At 50.9% G+C, this 26832-nt stretch overlaps 1 protein-coding gene across 3 annotated transcripts; it reads left to right on the top strand.

Annotated features, from left to right (window-relative positions):
* Positions 1–42: 42 nt before the first annotated feature.
* Positions 43–25658, top strand: apc2 (APC regulator of WNT signaling pathway 2). Of its 3 annotated transcripts, none has more exons than XM_061683638.1 (15): positions 43–2959; positions 6865–7082; positions 7171–7340; positions 7434–7524; positions 8453–8738; positions 9762–9870; positions 10405–10518; positions 10604–10678; positions 14380–14466; positions 14546–14918; positions 17542–17640; positions 17712–17851; positions 18031–18225; positions 18308–18522; positions 18629–25658. In XM_061683638.1, the coding sequence occupies exons 3-15, from the start codon at positions 7200–7202 to the stop codon at positions 24102–24104; spliced, it is 7401 nt and encodes a 2466-aa protein (XP_061539622.1). In that variant the 5' UTR covers positions 43–2959; positions 6865–7082; positions 7171–7199; the 3' UTR covers positions 24105–25658. The 3 variants fall into 3 exon arrangements, with proteins under 3 accessions (XP_061539622.1, XP_061539621.1, XP_061539624.1); XM_061683640.1 differs by lacking the exon at positions 43–2959 and adding an exon at positions 2984–3371; XM_061683637.1 differs by lacking the exon at positions 6865–7082.
* Positions 25659–26832: the final 1174 nt, after the last annotated feature.

Here is a 26832-nt window from a genome sequence, read left to right as displayed (position 1 = left end):
CACCAGCGCTGTGGCGGCAGTGATGCGTTTCCTCCCTTCTCACTCGGGCTAATTGGTCACTGGGGCTGACTGATTGCCGAACGAATAGCACCTGCGGCGGTCTCTCAGGAAACGGCTGTCGCTTATGTAGGGTGGCGATATTTCCGTCGAGTGCGAGGCCAGGCTACGCTACGTTTCGCTTGTTAACATCAGGAGTCCAATACCGCAAATAAACCTCGACTAAATGTACGTTGTACTGCGAGAGTCTCATAAACAAGCCCAAACTGCTGCGCTGGCTCCAAGTCGCCATCTTGGATTCAGCGTGACGAATTGACTTTGGATGGTCACGGAACCCCGTCGACGGAAATCGGCTACGCCGTGTCCGACAAATCGAGCGTGAGAAACGACGCCGCTTCGGATGCGGACCGACGGAGCGACGGAGCGCGGCGCGGCGTCTCGAACTGACTATTGCTCATTCTTCTCAACCCGTCAGATTTCAGATTCAATAAACGGGGCTACCCAAATGTCCGAGCGAGTAGCGATGTCGACATTTGCCCTAAATTATATATGCGTGTCAAAAACGAGAAAAAGTGGACATTGCGCGGGTCGGTCGACCGACGACCGTTGCCGGTTGTCCCCTTTTTACTCGCGAAAGGATTTATTCGGCACTTTTGCTCATTTACAGGCACAAGCGCAAGAAACATTTGAATCTGTAAATGTGCATCTCCGGTGAGCAGGATCTATTTGACGTCAAGGAGTGATGTTTTTGTCACGTTTTTCTTACCGGTCGCGGCAAGCCGAATCGGCCGCTTCCCCCCGTCGTCTCCTCGGCTTCGCGGTTCGAGCCGTCGGCCGTCGGATGTCCCGTCTGCAGTCGGACCGCGCGTTGCCACGGAGACATTTATGTTCTTCGCATTCGAGGGCTTTCAAAGGGACGGAAAACGGACGGACGACGCTACGTTATTGGTAGCGAGGTCACGAGATGCGCCGAGTCACGGAGGGGGCGCACCGAGGCTCGCTTCATTTTGGGGCGGACGCGGAAGCGGCGACGTCCGAAGCTTCGCCGCCCGGCTGTACCGCGTGACCGATTCGGGAAGCGCTTGAGGGTTTGCCGCGAGGTTTGACAGCAATCGGAGGCCCTCGTGCAGGCTCCGTTCAAAATGGCGGCGTGTTTTGTAGAGAGTTGCGGTCTAATAGAGTTCGGAGAGCGTCGCCGGCGGTTTGGACGCCGCTCGGACGGCAGAGCCCGCTCGCCGCCGCGGGCCGCTCCGATGCGCTCGCCCCAAATATCCTTGAGGCTCATCCGTTAGCAAAAACGCCACCTGCCACCGTTTCTTACTTTATTCACGGGGGAAGTATGTATTGTGTTCACAGAAAGCAAGGTCGAACCAAACCTCACCGGGAGAGGAGAAACGACTGCGCCCCGATTTCAAAATCAAATCACTTCCCGATGAGCTCTTAGGTCTAAACAAGCGCTTTCAAAATCCTCTGCCCTCTTCGTTTTCCCAAAGTGACATTACGAGTGACACAAGCTGCCACACCCGTGATGAGGAACAGAATACGTCGAAAAAGAATCGATTTGACACTTGAGGTGGGGAAACGGCACGAGGTCAAACCTTGTTTCGGAAGCCGCAAAAATGCAAGGCAGCACGTCGCGTGTGTGCGCTCGAGACGCAGCCGCCTGTGATCGCGCACGTGGCCGCCGGGCGCTTTCGTGTGCGAGACACGAACCGTCACTCCGACCCGCGGCTCGACTGTCGCGATGCTTCGTCGGGCTCCGTCTCGCCATCGCTCGTTATTGGAGCCGTCACGTGATTTGCGCATGCGGCTGGAGGAGCGAAATCTGCAATGCGCTTGCTCGAGATGTGCGCGTGCGGGATGATGAATTTGTTCGGCTGTGTGCTTTAACGACAAGCGAGTAGACGTGTCGAAGCGGCCTGTTAGCCATAGCCGCTCGCCGTGCGCGTTATTAGCGTTTCGCTCGACATTAAGTAGAGAAGCAATTGCTCAGGCCAAATAAATCACATCAAACGGTAAAATAATGCAGGTAATAGTTTGCGTTTTAGTGGCCGAGGGGTTAGCGCATGTGCCTCCCGCTTGCCAGGTTGCGAGTTGAAATCCAGCCTGGCCCGTGTGGAGTTTGCATGTTCTCGCACGCTCGGTTCTAAATTGGCCAATAAGGGGCAATTCCGTGAGTCATGAATTCGTAACTAACCCTGACCCCGAGTCATTCTAAGGCGCGAACGGTCGTTGGTCTCTACGTGCCCTGCGAATGGCGGGCGACCGGTCGGGGGCGGGCCCCGGGGACTGTGGAAGACGGCTGGATGGGTTTTAGGGTTTGTGCAGTCGAAAAAAACTGCAAACGGGTCACAGGGTTACACGTCACGTGACCGGTGACGCGCCAAAGTGTGTCGCGGTGTTTAATTTTGACCAGCAGGTGGCAGCAGATCACACTTTATTTCATTATCAATTATGATTATTATCACCGGGACTTTGTCAAACAAGATCGGTCATGACGTCATGAATCCTACTTTTAGTGTCATTCAAATAAAAGATAGATTGGTCATATTTACACTTGAAAAGAATGTGGAAAAAGAAGGTGAAGCATCTGAAATAAACAGGCTGTCATTGGTCGCGCATGCCCACTCACCCCCCGCAACCCTCCCCCCGTCCTTCGTGCATCTTCGGCTCTTTCCGGTAAAACCAAGCTGCAAAAACAATTCGTAAAAAAGGGCCTTGCCGCGGGTGCGTCCACGTCGACGCATGAAGTACTTCACCGTGCATCCGTTCTATCCCGGTCCAAACAAGTCCAGCCCGGGTTAACCGGACAGCCCCCCCCCAAGCGCCTCGCCCCTCCCTCACCGGCGCTCTCTGCATCTTCTTCGTCGTCGTCGGCGGCGGCGGCGGCCTGTGCTCGCTTTTTTCTCTTTGTCGTTGTTGCGCTGCAGACGCCGAAGAGCACCGAGACGATCATCTCAAGGTCAGAAGCGCTTCTGCTCTTTCTCTTCCTACTTCCTCGACATTTCATTTGCATTCCTGTCTGCATGTAACGCCTTTGGGGTCGTTGCAGTATTGCGCAAGATGGAGGAATGATGATGATGATGATGATGATGAGAGAGATGGAAGGATGAAGGCAGGTGCATGGAAAATGGAGGCTGGACAAAGCAGGGAAAGAAAAGAAAGGATGAGCGAGGAAAGGAAGACTATATTGTTACACGACCTGTATTTTATATATATATATAGTTTGCATGATATATATTATATGGTAGAGTATAGTACGTGTCTATATAGCCTATTTCAGTATAAGCTAGTACATGACCTATATTTATGCATCTTCCTCAGGGGCATGATGATGATGATGTTGGTGATGACAAATTTAGGAAGAGACGCATGTGAGGATAATTTGTGATTTATTATTAGTCTCAAGCGGCACGGGGGACGACCGGTCAGAGCGTCAGCCTCGCAGTTGTGAGGACCGGGGTTCAATCCCGGCCCCGCCCGCCTGTGTGGCGTTTGCATGTTCTCCCCGTGCCTGCGTGACCTTTCTCCGGGTGCTCCGGTTTCCTCCCGCATCCCAAAAACATGCATGAATTGGAGACTGTAAATTGCCCGTAGGTGTGAATGTGAGTGCGGATGGTTGTTTGTTTGCGCGTGCCCTGCGATGGGCTGCCGACCGGTTCGGGGCGTACCCCGCCTCCTGCCCGATGACAGCCGGGATAGGCTCCGGTGCGCCCGCCACCCGCGTGAGGAGAAGCGGCTCAGAAAATGGATGGATGGATGGATGGATATATGAAAAATGAGACAAAAAGTGCAAATCACAGAGAGGGGGCGTGGCCTACGTGTGTACGCACGCTTTTACTTTCTGTTCTTTGCTAGTCACTCTGCATTTTGCTTCGCAATGTAGCACGCAGAGTATTGCTAGGCTAACCGCTAATTAGCACGGAGGCGGCGTCCTTGACCTGAAGCGTCGCCCCCTCCGGGCCGCGTCTTTACCGGCTAATCTATGCTATGCTAGGCTAACTGCTAATTACCGAGGAGACACCACGGCGAGTGAGCAGGCTGCGTTCTGTGCTAATTCGTGCGAAGATAGGCTAGGCTAATCACAGGTTGCGTCGCTGCCTCTCCTCGCCTGTGGGATGCGGTTGCCGTGGTAACCGGACCGTCTCAGGAGGAGGAGACGCGGAAGGAATGCCGGGGGCGTTAGCACCGTAGCTTAGCAACATAGCACGCCAGTTGTGCGTCACGATACCAGAATTCTGACTTCGATACCGCGGCAAAAAATCCAAAACGTCAGCAAAAGCCGTGGAATGAAAAGTGACAAAACAACTTCAAATACTTTATTTATTTGTATTCATTCAAAACATTATGATCAACTTGAAAAATGTTGCAATCATGGAATTAGCCCAATTCCCGGCCCCGCCTGTGCGGAGTTGGAGTTTGCATGTTCTCCCCGCGCCTGCGTGGCTTTTCTCCGGGCACTCCGCTTAACCGCCACAGCCCAAAACATGCGTGCGAGGTTCATTGAAGTCTCTAAATCGGCCGTTTAAATGTGCCCTGCGATTGGCTGACGACTGGTTGAGGGCCTCTCGCCCGAAGATAGCCGCGATAGGCTCCGACACGCCCGCGGCCCGCGTGAGGAGAAGCGGAACGGAAGATGAATGAATGAAGAAGAAAAGCATGGAAAATGGTCGGAGTTGGATGTCCGCTCTTCGATTCGACTCTTATGAGCTGTTGTTGTTATTTGTCCAAACAAAGCTACCTTTCGTTGCACCTGGCATTCCAAATGAACAAGAAACTGAAGAAGCAACAAGGGTCTCATGTTTCTTCTATTTCTGTATTTATGTACTTTAGTCGTATTTGAAGCTTTTAGTGTGCAGCATTTGACTGCGTTCGATTTTTTGCATGGGAAACGATACACCGCGCAGCCACTCGGTGAGGTGCCGCTATTGCTTGCGTACAGAACCACGACACTCAAAAAGCGAACCTTTTTGCTCCACTTGGATAATTAGCGTTTTTCTTCTTTCGCCTTCGGGTGGATTTGTATTCTTCTTCCGACAAGTGCAGCCCGTCTCCGGGTCAGAGCGCTCCGGGCCGGGCTTCTGTTCACGCCGTGGAGCTCGGCTGACTTTCGAGAATGCGCCGCATATAAGAGCGACTTTGCCCGCGTAGCCTCGTGACCTACGGACTCGGAGTTTACGCGTGCTGACTTGCTCGTCGGCGGTTTGAAGCCATTTCCGCGCGCAACTTGCCGGAAGACGGCCATTCATTGGCCGACTGACGGCTTTTTGGCGACTGACCTCGAAGACGCCCAATGAATTGAGCGCTGTGGCGTAACTTTGTTTGGTATGTTTTTTTTAAACTACTGGTACAAAAAAAAAAAAAAACTGGTACCGTGCTCTTTTTGCCATCAAAATACCTCGGTAAAATATACCGAGGTATTATATATATACAAATAACCCGCTTTCTGTACTTGGTGCAACCAAGATGACAACAATAGAGGTGCAACGATTAATCGACAACTAATTGATGATCAAATTATTCGACGGATCGAGTCTTTGTTAACTTGAAATTGTCCAAATTGTCAGCATTTCAGCCTCTCAACAGTAAAGATTCTCCGATTTCTGTCGTCCTTCATGCAGGCAGACTGATTGTAACATCTGCAAACATCTGCTTTTTGGAAAACAACGATCAGTATTTTCTGACAGATGTTGAGGACCAAATGCTTGTTGTCAGCAGGCCGCCGCGTCCTTGTCTCACGTCGCCATAGCAACCGCACCCTCAGCCTCCCCCGGCACGTGCGTTTCCGTGTGTGTGAGATTATTGATGTTTCCATCCGCTGGCGTGTTTCATAACAAAATCTTTTGTAGTCATCGAACGCCTTCGATGTGGTTTTCCCACAATCGTCTGCGGCTCCCAAATGCGGACGCGATGGCGTTCCGTAGGTCGGGGTTCTTCGTTTTCACCTGGGAACCCAAATCCATCCGCCCGTTTTGTTCGGCGGGGACAGCGACCGACGCCGAGAAGCCCCGGAGTGAGAATATTGAACCCCGAAGCAGAGTCAGCCCCATAAGAGCAGATAAACGAGGCTTTGTTGGAATCGGGGAGCGCGACGACGTGATCGGTGACAAGAAAAACGACGCCGACAAAACGTTGATGCCGAGCGCGACGAAGGAGGGCGGGCGGAGCGAAGCTGCCGAAAAAGATCAATAGAAAATAAAGACGACCAAATCGGAACGCTCACGGAAGCGCAACCAAGAACGACGACGAAGGAACGAAACCATACAGGAACTAGACACTCCAGAGACACAAATAGCGCAAGGGAAGTAATTGAAACTCGTCCGAAATGAGGACAAGCGGCACAGACAAGGATACAGGCTGGAAACTACACAAGTTCGAAACCAGGACTCGAGATAAGAAAAGTGGCCGAGGCACGCAATTGTACGGAGCCCGTCTGGTGCCAAGGTATGAGAAAAATTGTATTCATTGATAATCTCTTCCCTCAGTTTAGCAATTAGGGTCCGGATTACGAAACCGAGGGTACAGATTATCAACCAATACAATTTTTCTCATACCTTGGCACCGGCGGGGCTCCGTAGTACAATTGTCAGCAGGACGTAAAACCAACACAAAAAAGAAACCCCTTCTGTCGGTACAGGGCAGGGCTGCCCAAACCGCCGCCCCTGCCACCGACGGGTTCTTGGGCGGTACTAAAAGCGGCTTTCGTGGAAAGTGTGTGCGCGCTTGCAACATCTACGTCCCCTTCCAAGTAGTACTCCGCTCCTGCTTATGAATTGGTTTCACGTCGAGGTTTTCCATGTGTAAATAAACTGAATATAAGACATAAAGTGTTTACGACTAACAAAGTACGAACATTTCTCTCCACAGCACACGGCGATGTCCGATTTGTGAGCTTTGAAAACGGTCATCTTGCTTCTGAAGGCGGCGACGGGATTCAGCTGCAGTCTCGTCTAGCGGGATTGCGAATCTCCCCGAAGCCCAAACTATTTGCCTTTGAAACCGCGCTGCAGCACTTTTAGCACCGATAATATAGCAACAATATCAAACTGCTCGATGGACTGCTTTTAACGTGAAAAAGATTCAAGGTGAAGAATGTCCAAGTGGCCCTTGCGTCCTTCCATTTTTCTGTATTGGACTTCAAAAAAGGCCAACTCCTCCCCGTGTCTCCCCCAGGGGGCGCCCCCCTCTTCTCCGCCGCGATCATGGCCAACGCGGTGGCGTCCTACGATCAGCTGGCCCACCAGGTGGCGGCGCTGCGCAAGGAGAACTCCCACTTGAGGAGGGAGCTCGAGGACAACTCCAACCACCTTTGCAAGCTGGAGACCGAGACCTTCGGCATGAAGGTCACCTTGCTCGCTACGGCGTCGTGAATACATTCGGCGTGCCCTGTCGGTCATGTTGTTGCTGTTGTTGTTGTTGTCGTGGCGACCACACAGGAAGTGCTGAAGCAGCTGCAGTGTAAACTGGAACAGGAGGCGGGGACTTTGGCGTCGTCGGGACGCAGCGACGTGCTCCGCCAACTCCAAGGTTTCTGACGTCTGCTCGCTGACCTCGTGTCAAATGTCCGTTCGTAATGATCACGATGATAATAGCAACGCGCCGGACTAGAAATCCAACGGGGTATGCCCGCGCAGGTCGGAATCCCGCCGACAACGCCGATACGTCGCGGCCGAACGAGCTAGAAAGTGGCACGGGCGCTTACTGGTAGCGAACTGATCTGGACTTTTTCTACATGCTCAGCGTCCAACTCATTGGGGGACGCCCGGTCCCATTCTTGGAGTTTTGGAACGCCCAAACAGGCCCAGGACACGCTAACCCATGACTGGCGTTGTTCCCTTAAAAGGAAGCGCGCTGTGTAAACATGTTTTCGTGACGTGACCTCAACTCTCTGGTGCGGGTTCACCTTAGTTCATTCTACCCTCCCTAACCTCCGTTTACGATCCGTTCCAGACGCACTCGCCATGGCTGAAAAGCCGCAAGTTAGAGAGCCAATACAAGTCACCCCCAAGTTATCCAGTCCGGTCCACCCATACACTTTAAACGTTTGAAAACACACTTAAATGTATGAGAAGAGTTTTTTCAAAGGATTCCTTGGCGCCTTTCGTCACTCTCTCGCTCACGCTCCAAATACGAGGTCAAGCGTGTCACTCCCGGTTGAAGTGTACTGTAAAACCGACACACGACACAAAAGACAACTCAACGTAGTATATATCAACAGCAAAATGTTCAGCCGAACCAAATCATTTACTCTAACGCCTATTAGCTCAATGCTAACATATAATGCATAGATAGGCTAACGGACATTAGCATTGATGTTTTGGTCATTGGAAACCTTCAAATAACTGCCACCTTAACACACAACACTCAAAAACAAAAACAATACCTTGAAAATATGCAATACAGCGGGGTCCGGCTGTCGCGCTCATGCTAAAATATGAACGCTAACGTGTTTCAGAGCTGCACGTGGACCTGACCAACTACTACGAGCTGAAGCATCAAGGTCACCAAAGTCATCCGTTGCGTCTGCTGGCGGACAATCAGGGAGGTCCGGCGGAGCGACAGGACCACCTGGCTCCGCCCCCGACATCCCGCCCCCACGCCTCATCTGGCGCCGGCGGGGACGTTTGCGCCATCTTGTCGCCACATCACTTCCTGGACGGGGCCCCGCCCAAAACGGCCGTCATCAGCGGGGCGGACGGACGCCTCGGCGACTATCACTTGGACGAACTCTACAAGGAGAGGTCAGCCGGCAGCGACCGCCCTGATCTTGCCGGTCGGCCATTTTATTGATTTATTTGAGTCTGTTTGTCAGCACGCTTTTTTTTTTGGGGGGGGGGGGGGGGGTCGTTTTTTCTCGGGTTTTTTTTTTTTTTTGCGGCTTCCGTAGGTGAGAGCGCCCACCGCTTCCGCTGCCAACGTGGCCGCAAACGGACAGGAAATGCGTCGTTTACACAAGCGCAGCCAGTCTTGACCACCGGGGATGCTATTGTTAAGATTCGAACGATACTACTACTCTTAATGATACTGCTTATCGGTTCGGTACTTAATACTCAACCGTATTCTTTTTTTAAATAGGATAACACTAAAATAAATATCAGAATCAACACTCCTTTTATTTGTTTTGAAATTTAAAAAAAACCTGCAACCACATAAATGTAAAATACAAAAATTCAAACAATGACTTTCATCAAAAGAATTGTCTCTCATTATGTCAAACATGATTTAGTGCAAAAGAAAACAGCGTTTCCAGACCTGCTGGAAGACGTGGCAGCGATAGTTTGTCTTTGGCGGCGGCGGCTTCCAGCAGGTCCGGAAACGCTGCGTTTCTCCACTTGAAGGTGTTGCGCTATTGCTAAATGTTTGTGACGCTTGCTTTATGGCGATATCGCCTGCGTGCAAGCATTGTAACTTACATTTCAATCATCGCTCTTCGGCACTTTTGAGCGGTTCACTCTCCCCGCCGTGACCTTCAGTCGCACGGAGCACCGAATGTGCGGTCAGCGGCGCAGTGCTGAATGTTCCGGCCGCGCATAAATAGAGCAAATCTCAGAAGGAAATCAACAAAACGCAAAACTTGTTTTGAATAACGTCACGGTCATTTGCTTTTTCTACAAGCAAAGGGAACTTTTGCAGGGACTTAGAATCACAAGCATTTGAATTTTAAGGCCAAGATACAACTCTTGCTGCCCTAGTTGCTCTCACTACGCACCTTTTTTTTTTTCCCACTAATGCTAACCGCTAACAGCGTATTTGTCCCACCGCAGGAACCAACTTTTGGGTGAAATTGACCGCGAGGAGCGAGAGCGCTGTTGGTACTTCAGCCAGCTGGAGGCGCTGTCGCAGAAGCTCACACACCTGCCTCGCATTGACACGGTGAAACATACAAACGTACAAACATGAACACAAATTTCAGCGGTGAGGAAGGGCGTGACGTGCCAAGTCACCAACTTCTTTCGACTGAGGAAGCGATCACCAATCCGATGCAACCGTGACCATTTTCTCACATTGGGACAGTGAGGAAACAGTTTGGTTTGGGGCCACTTACCCCAAAGGGGGGGGGGGGGGGATATATGGGGGTAGAATGAACTCAGGGGAACCAGCACCAGAGTGTTAAAGTCACTTTGCCCCTTTGTGTCACAAAAAACACATTTACTCAGTGAGCTTCTTTTTAAGGGAATCTCCTCTCATTGTTTTGTTTGTCCAAACGGTTCCAAGAATGGGAAGGGCTTCGCAGAAATGCTGCTATGTATGAATAATACCCTGGGCTCAGTAAAAGATCAGATCGGCACCTCCAACCATCTCTGTCTCAATGGAGCCATCTATCTAGCCACGCCCATACACCAACATACTGCGCAATACAAGTAGATGGGAAGTACACGAGAGTCAGGTGTGTTGTTTTCGCTGCAGTTTTCCCTGCAGATGGACTTCATCCGCCAGCAGCTGGAGTTCGAAGTTCAGCAGGTGCGCTCCGTCATGGAGGAACGCTTCGGGAGCAGCGAGGAGATGATACGCCGCACGCAGGTCGCTAACCGCAAACGTCGCACGTGAGCTTCGGCACGCGACAGCTGGACGTGCGTGTGTGTGTGCGTTCGTGCATGTGTTGCAGATGCGTGTGGCTCGTCTGGAGCAGCTGGAGAAAGAACTTCAGGAGACCCAAGGGAGTCAAGAGAGCCGACTGCAGGTCTCACATGCACACTCGTGCACAGACGCACGCTACTCACAAAAAGAAACCATCGCACAGAAACGTCAATGTCTTTATTGTGCATAGCGGAAAGTGTAGCAAATGTACAAGATGTCGGTGAAGGTGTACTGGTGGGTGTCGGTAAAAGTGGAGTTTGGCCGTAGTGTTAGAATGTGTAGCAGAACGTGTATTTAAAGAAATAGTGGAAGTGTACTCATCGGAAGGTTTAGCCGCCACATATTTCGAGGACTGACAATAAAGTCCTACCAGATCATACCATACCGGAAAGCAGAGGCGGTCCTGGACCGAATGGCGCCCTGTCCGGCTGCCCGTATCACAAACCGCCACTGCTAGAAAGCAGAGTCGTCGGCGGTGTGACTTGAAGATGTAGGTGAATCCATAGTAGTAGAAGAGGTAGTTAAAGGTGTTGCTGCTGCTGCTGCTTCTTCATGTTGTTCTTGGTGGTTTTAGTCATCTTGGTGATCTCCTCCGGACTCTTGGCAGTCAAAGTCACGGTTATCATATCATCGGTTATCAAACCTCGACCAACGGATCTTTTCGCGATGATGTACTTCCGGGTGGCAAAAACTCCAACGGCACCGCTTGTTGTTTTTGTAAAAGTGGCCTCGTGTGAAGCGAATTTCGGCCCTCTGACAATAAAATGTGATTCTATCCTAGTAAAGCCTTGCATGTCATTTGAAAAAGGCTTTGACAAAACACAGGAAATGTCTCGAGAGATTATTTCAACGTAGTTATAATCAGCCTTTCAAACATCAAGTGATCCTTCAGGCCATTTTCCCCGTTTTCTCGATGTCTCTCCCTTGGTAACATGACACTTTTGGGTATGTTTACTAGTGGTGCCGTTGGAGAACACTAAGACTACCACCCGCAAGAACGTGTGACGTCACTGTGAAATGGCATATGGAGTTGAAGTCCGGCACTCACGGTGGGTACGGAAAGAGTACAGACCCCCTTAAATGTTTCACTCTTTGTTATATTGCAGCCATTTGCCAAAATCATTTAAATTCATCCTCCTCCCCCATTAATGTCCACACAGCAGCCCAGATTGACAGAAAATAACGGAATTGTTGACATTTCTGCAGATTTATTAAAAAAGAAAAACTGAAATATCACACAGCCATAAGTATTCAGACCCTTTGCTCCGTTTTTCACACCTGGATTTTGGGGATCCTCTGCCATTCCTCCTTGCAGATCCTGTCCAGTTCTGTCAGTTTGGATGGTGAACGTTGGTGGACAGCCATTTTCAGGTCTCTCCAGAGATGCTCAATTGGGTTTAAGTCAGGGCTTTGGCTGGGCCATTCAAGAACAGTCACGGAGTTGTTCTGAAGCCACTCCTTCGTTATTTTAACTGTGTGCTCAGGGCCATTGTCTTGTTGGAAGGTGAACCTTGGGCCCAGTCCGAGGTCCTGAGCACTCTGGAGAAGGTTTTCGTCCAGGATATCTCCCTACTTGGCCGCATTCATCTGTCCTTCGATTGCAACCGGTCTCCCTGTCCCTGCAGCTGAAAAACACCCCCACGGCATGATGCTGCCACCACCGTGCTTCGCTGTTGGGACTGTATGGGACAGGTGATGAGCAGTGCCTGCTTTTCTCCACGCGTCGCTTAGAATTAAGGCCAAAAAGGTCTATCTTGGTCAGAGAATCTTATTTTTCACCATCTTGGAGTCCTTCAGGTGTTTTTTAGCAAACTCCATGCGGGCTTTCATGTTCTCTTGCACTGAGGAGAGGCTTCCGTCGGGCCACTCCGCCATAAAGGGCTGCAGCGATGGTTGACTTTCTAGAACTTTCTCCCATCTCCATCTCTGGAGCTTAGCCACAGTGACCTTTGGGTTCTTCTTGACCTCTCTCACCAAGGCTCTTCTCCCCCGATGGCTCAGTTTGGCCGGACGGCCGGCTCTAGGAAGGGTTCTGGTCGTCCCAGACGTCTTCCATTTCACGATTATGGAGGCCACTGTGCTCTTAGGAACCTTAAGTGTAACCTTGGCCAGATCTATGCCTTGCCACAGTTCTGTCCCTGAGCTCTTCAGGCAGTTCCTTTGCCCTCATGATTCTTATTTGCTCTGTCATGCACTGTGAGCTGTAAGGTCTTCTCTAGACAGGGGTGTGGCTTTCCTAATCAAGTCCAATCAGAATCATCAAACACAGCTGGACTCCAATGAAGGTGGAGAACCATCTCAAGGATGATCAGAAGAAATGGACAGCACCCGAGTTCAAAATATGAGTGTCTCAGCATAGGGTCTGAATACTTATGTGATATTTCAGTTTTAATGTTTTAATAAATCTGCAAAAGTTTCAACAATTCCGTTTTTTTTTCCGTCAAGATGGGGTGCTGCGCGTATATTAATGAGGAAAGAAATGAACTTAAATGATTTTAGCAAATGGCTGCAATGTAAAAGGGGTTAAGGGAGTCTGAATACTTTCCGTACCCACTGTACCTATGCACAAGCCCCGCCTCCTCGGTTCGGCGTGACTTCCTTTTACGGTCTCCTCGGAGACCCTGTGACTTCCCGCGCGTGGCGTGCGTTGATGGTTCCTGCATGATGGCGTCCTCTCGGCGTCCTGCCGGAATTCCTGTGAAGGTCTCACCTCTTCGTCCCTCCTGTCTTTTATTCTGAAGACATCAGACATGTCCTCCTTGAACTGGTTCAAGTCGTCTCTCAGAAGGCTGACAGCGTTTTTGTTGTCTTGGGTGGTCCTGGAGTCCTACAGTAAATCCTTCTTGAGGTGGTCCAGGTCCTCCATGAAGACCCGCATAGCGCGACCCGAGCTTCTGGTCTTCTTCCGATGCGTTCCGGACCACACGTCCTGCTCGGAGGGTTCTTGTCTCTCCGCTTCCTTAACATCGTCTGCTGCGGCTTCTGCGAGACTCATCACCCCTCTGTCGGCTTCCTACTTCCTTTTTGCGGCCTGTAGCGCACGAAGTGGCATCACAAATGAGAAAATGACCAGAAGAAGGGTTGCGGTTTGTGTTGAAGCTCGAGAGTGTGCTACTGCTCCTCACATCCTCACGTACTCATTCAAAAACCTTTAGTTCTTCTCAAGTGGGATTCTGGTTCCACTCGGTTGACTTCATTTTACACTGCTGAAAGCTGATTGGCTGGCTTCTCACAACACGCGCATACACATACATGCACACTAGCATTCACAAACCCACACTTTATATATATACACACACACGCACAGATATCGTAAGACACTTCGTGTAGTTGATGGCGCTGATGTGATATTGTGAGTCCTTGTCTACACTCTCGTGTGTCGTGGTCTTTAATTGTGACTGGTTGCTATGGAGACTAACTGGCCTGTGATTGGCTGTCGGCAGGCCTCGCCTGGCCGGGAGCCTTGGCCGCTCCTCTCGTAGAATGCTAACGAGCTGGCATCCTCGTTGGTCTTGCTTGTCATCAACATGGCCGCCCTGAATTCCACGAAAAAAAAAGTGACGCCCCCTATTGGCCTCTTTGAGAACTCTCCTTTGTGCATCCTGATCCAAAATGTCCACCTGTGTACATGGTTACAGGCGTAAACACAAACAAGCATACAGCTGGAGAGGGGAGGAGTCTGCATATGAGTGTGTGTGTGTGTGTGTTTATGCCTGCTTAAAACGACAACATCATTGCACGCTAATGAAAACATGGAAGTCGCTGACTTCTGATATGGGCACGCGTGTGTCCGTGCGTGCGCAGCTGTCGGGCGCAGAGAGGCCTCCTGCCGGAGAAGCAGAGAGCAACGCGTCAGCAGGCACAGATGGGGCAGCAGACGGAGGCAGCAAGGTAGCCAATCAGCGTCCCGCTGGCACTCACATGACAGGAAGTGTTTCGATTGGGGGTCAATGATGACTGCCCCCTGTAGGTGGAGATGGTCTTCTGGCTGCTCTCCATGCTAGCCGACAGAGATAAGGAGGAGATGTCTCGGACCCTGCTGGCTCTCTCCAGTTCCCAGGACAGCTGCATCGCAATGAGGAAGTCTGGCTGTGTGCCTCTGCTGGTCCAGATCCTCCACGAAGAAGCCGGCGGGCCGGGGGAGGCGTGCTGCAGCCGCGAGGCCAAGTCCCGAGCCAGCGCCGCGCTGCACAACATCATCTACTCCCAGCAGGACGAGGGCCAAGCCCGCCGAGAGATGAGAGTTCTGCACTTGCTGGAACAGGTCCGGACTTACTGCGACAGTGGCTGGGACTGGATGGAGAACCACAGCAAGACTTGTCCCGGTCCAACCAGAACCACTGGTGAGTAATGTTTGCCCTGATCTAGTTTCCGCATAAAGAAAAGAGGGTTGACATTTAGCCCAAGATCCGCATGAAACCAAAACCACGAAGGGTCAGGTTCTTTCTAAACTCCGAAGCAAGCCCTTGTTGACGTCCTCTGTTGAGTCCACTATACTAGTGATTCTCAACCAGTGTCCCGTGGAAGAGCATCAGGTGTCCCTTGGAAAATGATCCAATTTCACTTAATAGGTCAAAACATTTTTTATTTACTACTAATAAGGTATAGTGCATTTGTTCAACGATATGCCAGCGACATATCGCTACAATGAAATGCTCTCGACGGCGAGATGATTATACAGGATAATTAGCCTACGTATCCACTTTTTGTCCATCCATCCATCCATTTTCCTCCCGCTTATCCGAAGTCGGGTCGTGGGGGCAGTAGCTTTAGCAGGGATTCCAGACTTCCTTCTCCCCAGCCACTTCATCCAGCTCTTCCGGGGGGATCTCGAGGCATTCACAGGCCAGCCAAGAGACGTAGTCTCTCCAGTGTGTCCTGGATCATCCCCGGGGTCTCCTCCCGGTGGGACGAGGTGTCCGGGAGGCATCCGAATCAGATGCCCCAGCCACCTCATCCGGCTCCTCTCAATGTGGAGGAGCAGCGGCTCTACTCTGAGCTCCTCCGGATGACCCAGCTTCTCACCCTATCTCTAAGGGAGAGCCTGGACACCCTGCGGAGGAAACCCATTTCGGAAGCTTGTATCCGGGATCTTGTGCTTTCGGTCACGACCCACAGCTCGTGAACGTAGGTGAGGGTCGGAAGGTAGATCGACCGGTAAATTGCTTTCGGCTTAGCTCATTCATTACCACAACGGACCGATACAAAGTCCGCATCACTGCAGACGCTGCACCGATCTGCCTGTCGATCTCCCGTTCCATTCTTCTCTCACTCGTGAACAAGTCCCCAAGATACTTGAACTCCTCCACTTGGGGCAGGATCTCATCCCTTACCAGGAGAGGGCACGCCACCCTTTTCCGACTGAAGACCACGGTCTCAGATTTGGAGGTGCCGATTCTCATCCCAGCCGCTTCACACTCGGCTGCGAACCGGCTTGATGAAGCCAATAGAACTACATCATCTGCAAAAAGCAGAGATGCAATACCGAAGCCACCAAACCGGACCCCTCTACGCCTCGGCTGCGCCTAAAAATTCTGGCCATAAAAGTTATGAATAGAATCGGTGACAAAGAGCAGGCTTGGCGGAGTCCAACCCTCACCGGGAACGAGTCCGACTTACTGCCGGCAATGCGGACCAAACTCTTGACTTACAGTCTTACGGTCTTACAGGGACCGAACAGCCCGTATCGGGTGGTTCGTATCGGGTGGCCGCCTCAGCAATGGATGTGCGGAACATGGTACACTCGGACTCGATGTCCCCCGCCTCCCCGGAACGTGAGCAAAGTTCTGTCGGAGGTGGGAGTTGAAACTCCTTCTGACAGGGGATTCTGCCAGACGTTCCCAGCAGACCCTCACGATACGTTTGGGCCTGCCAGGTCGGACCGGCATCTTCCCCCACCGTCGGATCCAACTCACCACCAGGTGGTGATCGGTTGACAGCTCCGCCCCTCTCTTCACCCGAGTGTCCAAGACATGCGGCCGCAACTCCGATGACACGACCACAAAGTCGATCATCGAACGGCGACCTAGGGTCGGTGTCCTGGTGCCAAGTGCGCGTGTGCACACCCTTATGCTTGAACATGGTGTTCGTTATGGACAATCCGTGAAGAGCACAGAAGTCCAACAACAGAACAGCGCTCGGGTTCTGATCGGGGGGGTCGTTCCTCCCAATCACACCCTTACAGGTCTCACTGTCATTGCCCACGTGAGCATTGAAGTCCCCCAGCAGAACGATGGAGTCCCCAGCGGGAGCGCTCTCCAGCACCCCTTCCATGGACTCCAAAAAGGGTGGGTACTCTGGACTGTTTGGTGCATAGGCACAAACAACAGTCAGGACACGTCCCCCTACCCGAAGCCAGAGGGAGGCAACCCTCTCGTCCACCGGGGTGAACCCCAATGTACGGGCGCCAAGCTTAGGGGGCAATAAGTATACCCACTCCTGCTCGGCGCCACTCACCGTGGGCAACTCCAGAGTGGAAGAGAGTCGAACCCCTCTCAAGAGGACTGGTACCGGAGCCCAAGCTGTGTGTGGAGGCGAGCCCGACTATATCTACTTGGAACTTATCGACCTCGCACACCAGCTCGGGCTCCTTCCCTGCCAGAGAGGTGACATTCCACGTCCCTAGAGCCAGCTGCTGTAGCCAGGGATCGGCTCGCCAAGGTCCCTGCCTTCAGCCACCGCTCAGCTCACACTGCTCCCGACCCCTATGGTCCCTCCCACAGGTGGTGAGCCCATGTGAAGGGGGACCCACGTTACCCTTTCGGGCTGTGCCCGGCCGGGCCCCATGGGTGCAGGCCTGGCCACCAGGCACTCGCCTTCGAGCCTCAACCTCCAGTCCACGTTTTGTGACATTTATGTTTGATGGTGGGGTGTGAGATTTTTTTCAGAATGTAAAATGTGTGTGCTGACTGAAAAAAACATTGGGAAACCAAGCCAAACCACCTAAGATTTTCTTGTTCTCTGCAGATTTTCCAGAACCTGTAGACCCTCAGATCTGTCAGGCCATGTGCGCCATCATGAAGCTTTCCTTTGAAGAAGAGTTCCGCCGCGCAATGAACGAATTAGGTTGGTGAAACACGTAAACAAAGCTCAGAATATTCTGGATCAGCTGCTGAGAGCCTCGCGCTGCCCTCCAGGTGGTCTGCAGGTGGTGGCAGATCTGATCCACTTGGACAAGGAAATGTACGGCATGCAGAACGACCCCATCAACATGGCGCTACGGCGCTACGCTGGGATGGCGTTGACCAACCTCACTTTTGGAGATGTGGTCAACAAGGTAGGGGCTACAGAGCACTTAGCCCACATGTTTCCTAAGGTAAAGCTAACAGTAGCTGCTTAGCAACATCACAGGTACATGATTGATGTACAGAGTAGAAGATTTTGATAAAGTAGACAGTAGACGCATTGTTTCTCTGCTTCTGGCACGGACTCAGCAGTTCTTCATCCCCCCCACAGGCCACTCTGTGCTCCAAGAAGAGTTGCCTGCAGGCTCTGGTGGCCCAGTTGGGCTCAGAGAGCGAGGAGCTCCACCAGGTGGTCTCCAGCATTCTAAGAAACTTGTCCTGGCGGGCCGACATCAGCAGTAAGCGAGTCTTGAGAGACATCGGCTGCGTGTCTGCTCTGATGACGTGCGCCCTGCAGGCAACCAAGGTGAGGACCACTGGACTCACCTGCGATGGACGTTAAACGAGAGCTGCTTTTAGAACGTTGGCGACTACTTCCTGTTTTCCAGGAGTCCACCTTGAAGAGTCTCCTGAGTGCACTGTGGAATCTATCGGCTCACAGCTTGGACAACAAGGAGGCTGTTTGTGCGGTAGATGGCGCTTTGGGCTTCCTGGTTAGCACGCTGACCTACCGCTGTCAGACTAACTCACTCGCCATCATCGAGAGTGGCGGCGGGATTCTGAGAAATGTGTCCAGTCTGGTGGCCTCACGGGAAGACTACAGGTTTGTATGTCAGGTCATGCTGTCTGGATGATCTTGTCAGTGTAGTAGAAGAGACACATTCAAAGGTCTCCGCTTACAAAGTTATTTGATGCTTTTCTTTCTTCAGGCAAGTATTGCGGGACCACAACTGCCTCCAGACTCTGCTGCAGCACCTGCGGTCGTACAGCTTGACCATCGTCAGCAACGCTTGTGGAACACTTTGGAACCTCTCGTCCCGAAGCCAAAAAGACCAGGAGCTGCTTTGGGATTTGGATGCAGTGAACATGCTACGCAATCTCATCCACTCCAAACACAAGATGATCGCCATGGGCAGCGCTGCAGCTCTGAGGAACCTCCTGACCAACCGACCCCCCAAGTACAAGGGTGCTTCGGTGCTCTCTCCGGGGTCATGTGTGCCTTCTCTCTACATGAGGAAGCAGAGGGCATTGGAGGCCGAGCTGGATGCCAAACACCTGGCTGAGACTTTTGAGACGCTGGACAAGCAGAGTCCCAAGCACTTGAGCTTCAACAAGCAGCTGCGCCACATTGAAAGTTTGGCCAAGGATTACGCATCCGATTCCGGCTGTTTTGACGACGAAGAGGCCCCCAACGTCTCCTGCAGTCTGGACGCTGGAAGTTTCTCCATGCTGTCCATGTATCTCAACAACTCCAACTTCCTACAAAACCGTAAGCAGGACAGTGAGCCTGAGCAGGATGTGGACCCGCCTCAGATGGACCGCAGACAACCAGCCTCTGATGACATTGTGTCCACTGCTGCAGAGAAGCTGGCAAAGAAGATCACCAACACAGTTGCTAAAATTGACAGATTAGTGGAGGACATCACCATGCACACGTCCTCCGAGGACAGCTTTAGCCTCAGCTCTGAAGACCACCTGGCAGACTGGCCTTACGGACTGAACGAGCTAAACGAGAGTCGCGCTAAATCGTGCTCCCCCTGCCGTCTTTCAGATGCGAGTAGCTTGGCCCATCGAGAACGCCTCAGCAGGGCACATGTGTTACTGCGCCTTAAAAGTGCTCATACAAGCGTATCCACCGACAGCTTGAACAGTGGTAGCACCAGCGATGGTTACTGTGGGAGCAAAGACCAAGTCGGAACTGCCCCAAAAGCTCAGATCCTCCATAAACGACCCAACCAGCTGGATCTGAAGTTGGCCCACCAAGAGTACAACAATGTGCGACCTGCTCTCTTGAATCAGACCACCCAGCAAGATATTCCAGAAAGAGATTATGTGGATAACAAAAACAAAATAGTTCTAGAACTCCTTGACCCAGATGCAGAAAAGTACCAGCACCCACCGGTGCAAACACCTGTGAGTGTGTCCACTAAAGTCTCCTCTGACGTCAGCATGGCCTCCATAAAACTTTCTCCTTCATATCAGCAGGTTCCACTCATTCAGAGCGTTACTAAATTTGGCGTCGCAAAGACGTCAATCAACGTTCAGGCTGCTGAAGCCATGAGGAGGCAAGCCTGGGTGCCCACTGCTATGACTGGAGGCAGCATTAGCAAGTTTTCTCCAATGGCATCCAGCAGAAGTCCAACCATCGGCACCATGGAGACAGTCCAGAAGTATTCTGTGGAAAACACGCCGATATGCTTCTCTCGGTGCAGCTCCTTGTCCTCGCTGTCTTCCGGGGATGGAGCCCTGGATGGACAAAGTGACAACGAGCTGGAGAGTGACTCTTCACTTGAAATTATTGAAGTGGACGATGGAAAAGAGGTCCAGAGGGCTGAGGAGGATGAGACTTTGGAGGATCTGAGTGACAGCCAGCTGCTCAGGACCGACTCCAAAACCTTCCCAAGCCAAGAGACTGATCCTATTGAAATTCCGTGTCCAGCCAAAAGGGACAAGGTCTTCCTCAGGGGATCCTCACCAACAGCACTTGAAGACAGATCACCGTCCAGTTCTTCTGAGAACTACATCCACGAAACTCCTCTGGTCATGAGTCGCTGTAGTTCAGTCAGTTCTCTGGGAAGTTTCGAGTCTCCATCCATTGCAAGCTCCATCCAAAGTGATCCCTGCAGCGAGATGATCGATGGAACAATCAGCCCGAGCGATCTTCCAGACAGCCCCGGACAAACCATGCCTCCCAGTCGAAGCAAGACACCGTGTTGTGTGGAGTCCAATGGAGCAGAAGCACAGACGGCAGGTTTGGCGGGTCAGTGGGAAAACAGTCTGCGGAAGTTAATGGAAGTCAGCGACTCCAGAGACAGGTTTAAACTTCCTCCTGATATGGACACAATGATCTACTTCACCGTGGAAAAGCCCACAGAGAATTTCTCCTGTGCGTCTAGCCTGAGTGCTCTGCCTCTTCATGAGCATTATATCCAGAAAGATGTGGAGCTGAAACTGACCCCACTGCTGCAGCAAAGTGACAAAAACCTGGCTCTCTATGACGAGAATGAGCAGGGGCTCGACCACGGTGAGAGATACAGCGAAGGCAACTCTGATGACGACATCGAGATCCTGAAGGAATGCATCAATTCAGCTATGCCGTCCAAATTCAGGAAGGTCAGAACTTCTGTGATGACCAGCATTCCTTCTCATTTTCTCAGTTCCCAAAAAGCTTTGCATCTTCCGATCTACATGATGCTCCCAAATGGGAAAACCCAGCTTTATGCTGGGAGGAGAATAGTCGTCCCGCAGAAGGACGTCAAGTTTGATGATTCGTCCATCACTGACTCAGCTGATGGGACGCCGGTCAACTTCTCCAGCACAACTTCACTGAGTGATGAAACCCTTCAGTACCCGGTGAAGGACTGCCCGACACGGCCCCTTTCCAAGCAAAGAATACTTGATGAGGAGGCAAAGAGAATTGAAGACTTGAGGATCTTCTCCCACTTCCACAAACCAAACAAGATGAACTACCCATCTGTGGCTCCCGCAGGCCGCACAAGCAAACACGTCATTCCCACTCAGAAGGTTCTGATGCAGAGTAAGGAAGTGGCCGACAGAGTTGCCAGCCAGAGGAATCGCGAGCATTCTCCCAGCCATCAGAAAAAGATGAAATGCCAACGTGCTGCTGGGAAGCTGCAATTGCCCATCATAAAACACAAGCCAGAAAGTAGCACTAATCAAAAGAGAGAAACAGCACAAGTGTCACATTCTACAGAGGAGTCAAAAAATGTCTACGAGGATGAAAGCAAACTCCCCAGCAGATACCAGTTGAAGGAAGCAAGCAGGAATACTCTGTCAAGAAGCATGACCAACATCAGCAGGACTTCGACTTCCCAAGCAAAGCCCAGAGGCTTTCACATGATAAAGCAGAACCTGATAAAGGATGACTCCCCAGCCTGTTACTCACTCAGCTCCTCACTGAGTTCCCTGAGCGACGCAGAGTTTGAAGATCACAGATCCAAAGCTCAGCAGATTTGGTGCAAGAACAGACACAACAAAAGCCTGAATATGATGCAGCAAGCCAAGTCCTTGACCATCCACAGCCAGTTTGATGAGCAAAGCTCTCAGAGTTCTGTCAGCATGGACTCAGAGGACGACCTCCTTCAAAAGTGCATAACTTCTGCAATGCCCAAGCAGAGACGGAGGATGGCCGCCAGGAAGAAGAAAGCAGAGAACACCACAAAACAAGCACATAAAGCCTCAGAGGTCTGGAACATGGATGAGGACAGTGATGACCTGGCATGGGAGGAAGACTCGGACCTTAACAGTGTGGAATGGAGGGCCATTCAAGAAGGTGCTAATTCTGTTGTGACGGGACTTCAGGCATCTAAGTCACAAGAACTCTCCTCTGAAGAAAGCGAATCAGTCTTGTCGTTCTTGTCGACATCCAGCTTTACCCCGAAAGAGAAGAAATTTGCAAAAGACAAAAAGGCCAACAAACCTCTGGACTTTGCACAGCGCAAGCCAGTGCCCAACTTGCCAGTGGTTTTCAGAGGCAGAACCGTCATCTACACTCCGATAAAGGAGTCAGCTCCGTCGCAAATACCTCCACCTAGGAAACTATCCACCAAGGCAGATACTCCAAAGAACCCAGAGCTTGCTCAGCACAGATCAAAGAGCCTTCACCGATTAGGAAGACCACAGGACACGGAGCTGTCTTTGCCAAAAAGGAGCTCTACTCCACCTCCAAGGATACCAAAGAGTTCGTCCTCTGGATCATCACAAAGTTCTACACCATCTAAGCATTCACAGAAGAAGCTTACATCGTCAACTCAGACAACAAGCAGGCCCATACAGAAAAAGAGTGGCACGCCGGCAAGTACCCCAACAGCTAGCAGCCCCCCTGAAAGAAAGGGACGCTCTCCTGTTGTCAACAAAATTGAAAAATTACCACCACCTAAAACCCAGAAGTCGCCAGTCAGAATCCCGTTTATGCAGAATTCTGTGAGGCCGGCCAGACCTCTGTCACCTCTGGTCACCAACCAGGCTACAGGTAGACAAAATCAGATCAGTGGGAAACGAGTCCTTCCTGCTAACCGATGTGACTTGGTCAGGATGACTACAGCCCATTCTAGTAGTGGTGGCGAGTCAGACTCTAATGGTTTCTTGAGACAGCTAACATTCATCAAGGAATCAAAGAGCGGACTAAAACGCGACTCCACTCCATGTGTCCACGTGTCCCGATCCCAGAATGGTTCGCCGAACCGGGCAGTTCCAGGGGCTTCAGCAGTCTTCCTTTGTTCATCCCGCTGCCAGGAGCTCAAGGTGGTTACCCAATTCCCGAGAAAAATGCCAGGAAAAGGTGTAGGACACGCACAGACAGTCCAGAGACCTCAACCGGGACTTCTGCGACAGGCTTCGAACACCACCGGGGTGACCTCCAGAGAACGGAACCTGTCCGGACGACGTTCACCCAGGAGAACCAGCTCTGAAAGCCCCAACAGGGCAGCTCAACGAAATGCGCCAGGCAGTGTTTGGGGAGCGAGACAACAGCAGGACAAAGAAACATTTAAACGGCACTCTTCATCCCCGAGTATAAACATCCTTAGCCGAGTGACCAGTCGCTCTTCCCTCCGCTCGTCATCCTCCGATTCAAGCGGAAGGGCCAAAAGTGAGGATGATACAAGGAAGAAAAGTCATAGATCTCGTCTGAATGACAGGGTCAACTGGAGGAGGATCAGGGATGAAGACGTACCTCAGATCTTGAGAAGCACCCTGCCGGCCAATGCGTTACCTCTGGTGCCTTCGCCCGATGGGGAGAAAGCACTGCTGGCTTTTCCGGAGAAGCTGCCGACCATTCTTCTGGCCTCGCGCAGTGTGAGCGACGCTACGGTTCAGACAGAAGATTTCTCCAACACCAAGATCAACTCGAGCACTTCACCCACTGCGGAGTCAACGGCAGCAATCGTGGAAGATGCGGCGGGACGAGTGCTACTCAGGAAGTTTAGCGGCAACACTGGGGGAAGGTTTCAAGATAGAGACTTGGACGGCACCACCGCTACCGGACAACCGGACGGGCCCATGGGCGGAGCTGTGCATTTCCGCCAAGGATCTCCAAGCAAGGCGGCCAGAGTTTCTCCATTCAACTACGTCCCCAGTCCAATGGCGGCCCTGAAGGAGGCCCAGGGCCAGGAGGCCCAGGGCCAGGAGGCCGACCGCAAGACTGAAAATGAAAGTCAGTCATAGACGTTTGATGACAGACATGTAGGAGAGTCCTGGGCCTGACTTTACCTCTCCTTCAGACCTTTTGATTCCACAGTCCACTACATCCCAGCTTGAACAACCACTATCTACGGTACCGGAGGTCTCTAGCGGGGCCGGGGCCTCTAGTTCACCCCCCCATGAACATTTTCTACTTGTTTTTATATTTGTAGAATAGTCATGGCTTGCTCGAATTTTAGTCAATACGTCGCAGAAGACTGCAGCACATGAACAGTATGCAAACCTTTGAATGGGTGGGGCCAAACGTATCTGACTCTTCTCGCAACAAACAGTCAGATGACGTCAAACAGTCTTCACACGGTCATCAACCATTCCGTTAGCAACATGCTACAGGCTAACAGCTCCCACACATGCGCACACAACGATTCAGTATTTGCCCAAAAGCATCAGTATCACATTAGCGCTCGATTGACAGGAGTCGATTATCGCAGCCTTTACGGTGTGGTGTCTCTCTCATCAGGTTTGTAAATAATCATCGTAATAATAATAATATAAAATAATACGGTCTTTGCACATGCATTGACTGATGGCGTCGTGAAGGGATGAATATTGTAAAAGTGAAATGTTACGATGTTCATTTAGCATGAAGGAGTCCACAAAGCGGCACGGTCAGCACATCTGCCTCACACTTCTGAGGTTGCGGGTTCAAAGGCGGCCTGACCTTTGTGGAGTTTGCATGTTGTCCCCGTGCCTGCGTGGCTTTTCGCCGGGCACTCCGCTTTCCTCCCACATCCCAAGAGCATGCGCGGTAGGTTAATTGAAGTCTCTAAGTGGCCCGTAGGTGTGAATGGGAGTGCAAATGGTTGTTTGTCTCCTGTATATGTGCCCTGGGATTTGCTGGCGACCAGTTCAGGGCGTACCCCGCCTCTCGCCTCGAGTCAGCCGGGATAGGCTCAAGCACGCCGCGACCCGTGCGAGGATAAGCGGAGTAGAAAATGGATGGATGGCTAGAATCCACCAATGAGCTTTTGCCAGGTCGCTGAAGGACATCGAGAAAAAATGTCTTCCTCATACAAGCTGATCATCTGTGTATGGTTTTGTGTTGAACATGTTACACACACGTTATCGCCAAATCTCTCCTGCTCGCATTTTAGCATTAGCAGCCAGCTAACCCGTAAACATTCATGTACTTACGAGCCTCCCGTTAGTGTTTCTCTTCAAGCTTTACTACTTGAATTTCTTTTTGCCAAACATGATGAGAGTGTCAGCCATTGTTGTGGAAAGACGACCTCGTTATTGCGTGTTTGTTTACAACCAAACATAAAAAGATGACTTTGCATTTTTTTTGTGCACGTGAGCATGGCGGCGGCGCCGTGTGCAATAGGCAAGACGTTGACATTTTTATTTGTCAAGTTTTCACCCAATAAAAAGTCCTCAAAGTCAGATGTCATCACCAAGCGTACACATAAGTAGGAATACTGTATTCAGCTGTGATCATTTATTTTGTTGACTTATCTAATAAGTGTTACTTATTACTTAGTTTATTTTGACATTAAAAGAGACGTGTTTTATTCACAATTTCATCGAGTCCCCCGGTGTGTTAGAACATGCTTTTGTCAAAATACCCCAAGGGTAAAGAACGACACATTTTTACAGCATATTTTTGGCTGTGTGTAATTGGGCCATTTTAGGGGCGGATCCTTCTCGTGTCGCACACCATCGCTCATCCCGCCCCACGGTCCTCTGTTACCATGGCAACCATCGGGCTGGCAATTTCACGTGTGACCTTCTGGGCTATTTCGGTACGGCCGTACGGAACAAGCAAGCTCGAACAGTTTGCGATTTTTCGGTCTTTTGTACGCGCGTCGCCTCGAACCGGGCAGCGCACTTTGATCGCCCGCTGCCCAATGACGTCACCGCCGGCTCCCGGCTGACGGATTTGATGGTTGACACAAGAAGTGCACTCAACTCAGCCCGAAACCCGTCGCCAGCTAACAAGTGCTTCCCTTTCTTGGGACATATATGAACAAATTGTATAACCGGGCTATCTATCGATCTTGTCTAACTAATCTAATCTATCTCGCCATCTAAATGTAATCGAATCTATGACAGATACAAGCGGGAAATGGGTGTGTTTGGGGGGGAGAACAACCACAAACCTCAAAGTCCCCTTGAGAAGTTTGCAATTTAGCTTAAAGAGAAGGAAAACATTGCAAATAAGGGCGTTTTCTACAATAATGGAAAGAAGGCTATGTAAATTCAATATATAAACGTTTTTAAAAAGGTGTCTCTTTTACGTACGTTGTGATGCATCTACTCGGACCTTACAAGCAGTTTTATGTACCGCTCATACTGGGCTTCAAATTACACAGGACCTGAATTTGATTTGTGGATGGTTGTTCATCTGTTAGTACGTTAATACATCTTTAAAATTGAATTTCTTTCTTGAGTTCTTCCAACTCTCACTTGACAAATACCCTGCATAAAGAAAACAAAAACTAATAAAGACTCTAGAAGCAGCATTTTGGAAAAAATCTAAACTAACACTTCTGTTCTAAAAACAAACAAACTGAATTTGAAAAAAACAATTAAAAACGGCCTATAATGTAAAATCCAGAACTAATATCACTCTGGCCTGAAGGTCAGTTGGGATCAGCTCCAGCAATCGCAACCTGAATGATGGCATGCTGGTTACACTGCAGCTCTACTTACCCTTTTTGGTTTTGACATGATGATAGTGGGTCTTTCGCTC

The sequence above is a fragment of the Phycodurus eques genome, chromosome 8, assembly GCF_024500275.1.
Source record: "Phycodurus eques isolate BA_2022a chromosome 8, UOR_Pequ_1.1, whole genome shotgun sequence".
Lineage (NCBI taxonomy): Eukaryota > Metazoa > Chordata > Actinopteri > Syngnathiformes > Syngnathidae > Phycodurus > Phycodurus eques.
Note: the sequence above shows the minus strand (reverse complement) of the source record. Positions and strands in the feature narration are given on the sequence as shown.

What these genes read in the sequence shown, in the direction of transcription:
- apc2 (XM_061683637.1), top strand. Translation starts at nt 7,200, where the DNA reads ATGGCCAACGCGGTGGCGTCCTACGATCAGCTGGCCCACCAGGTGGCG. An exon ending in TTGGAGATGTGGTCAACAAG is followed by an intron (nt 17,852 to 18,030) that starts GTAGGGGCTACA and finishes TCCCCCCCACAG; the next exon opens with GCCACTCTGTGCTCCAAGAA. An exon ending in GCCTCACGGGAAGACTACAG is followed by an intron (nt 18,523 to 18,628) that starts GTTTGTATGTCA and finishes TTCTTTCTTCAG; the next exon opens with GCAAGTATTGCGGGACCACA.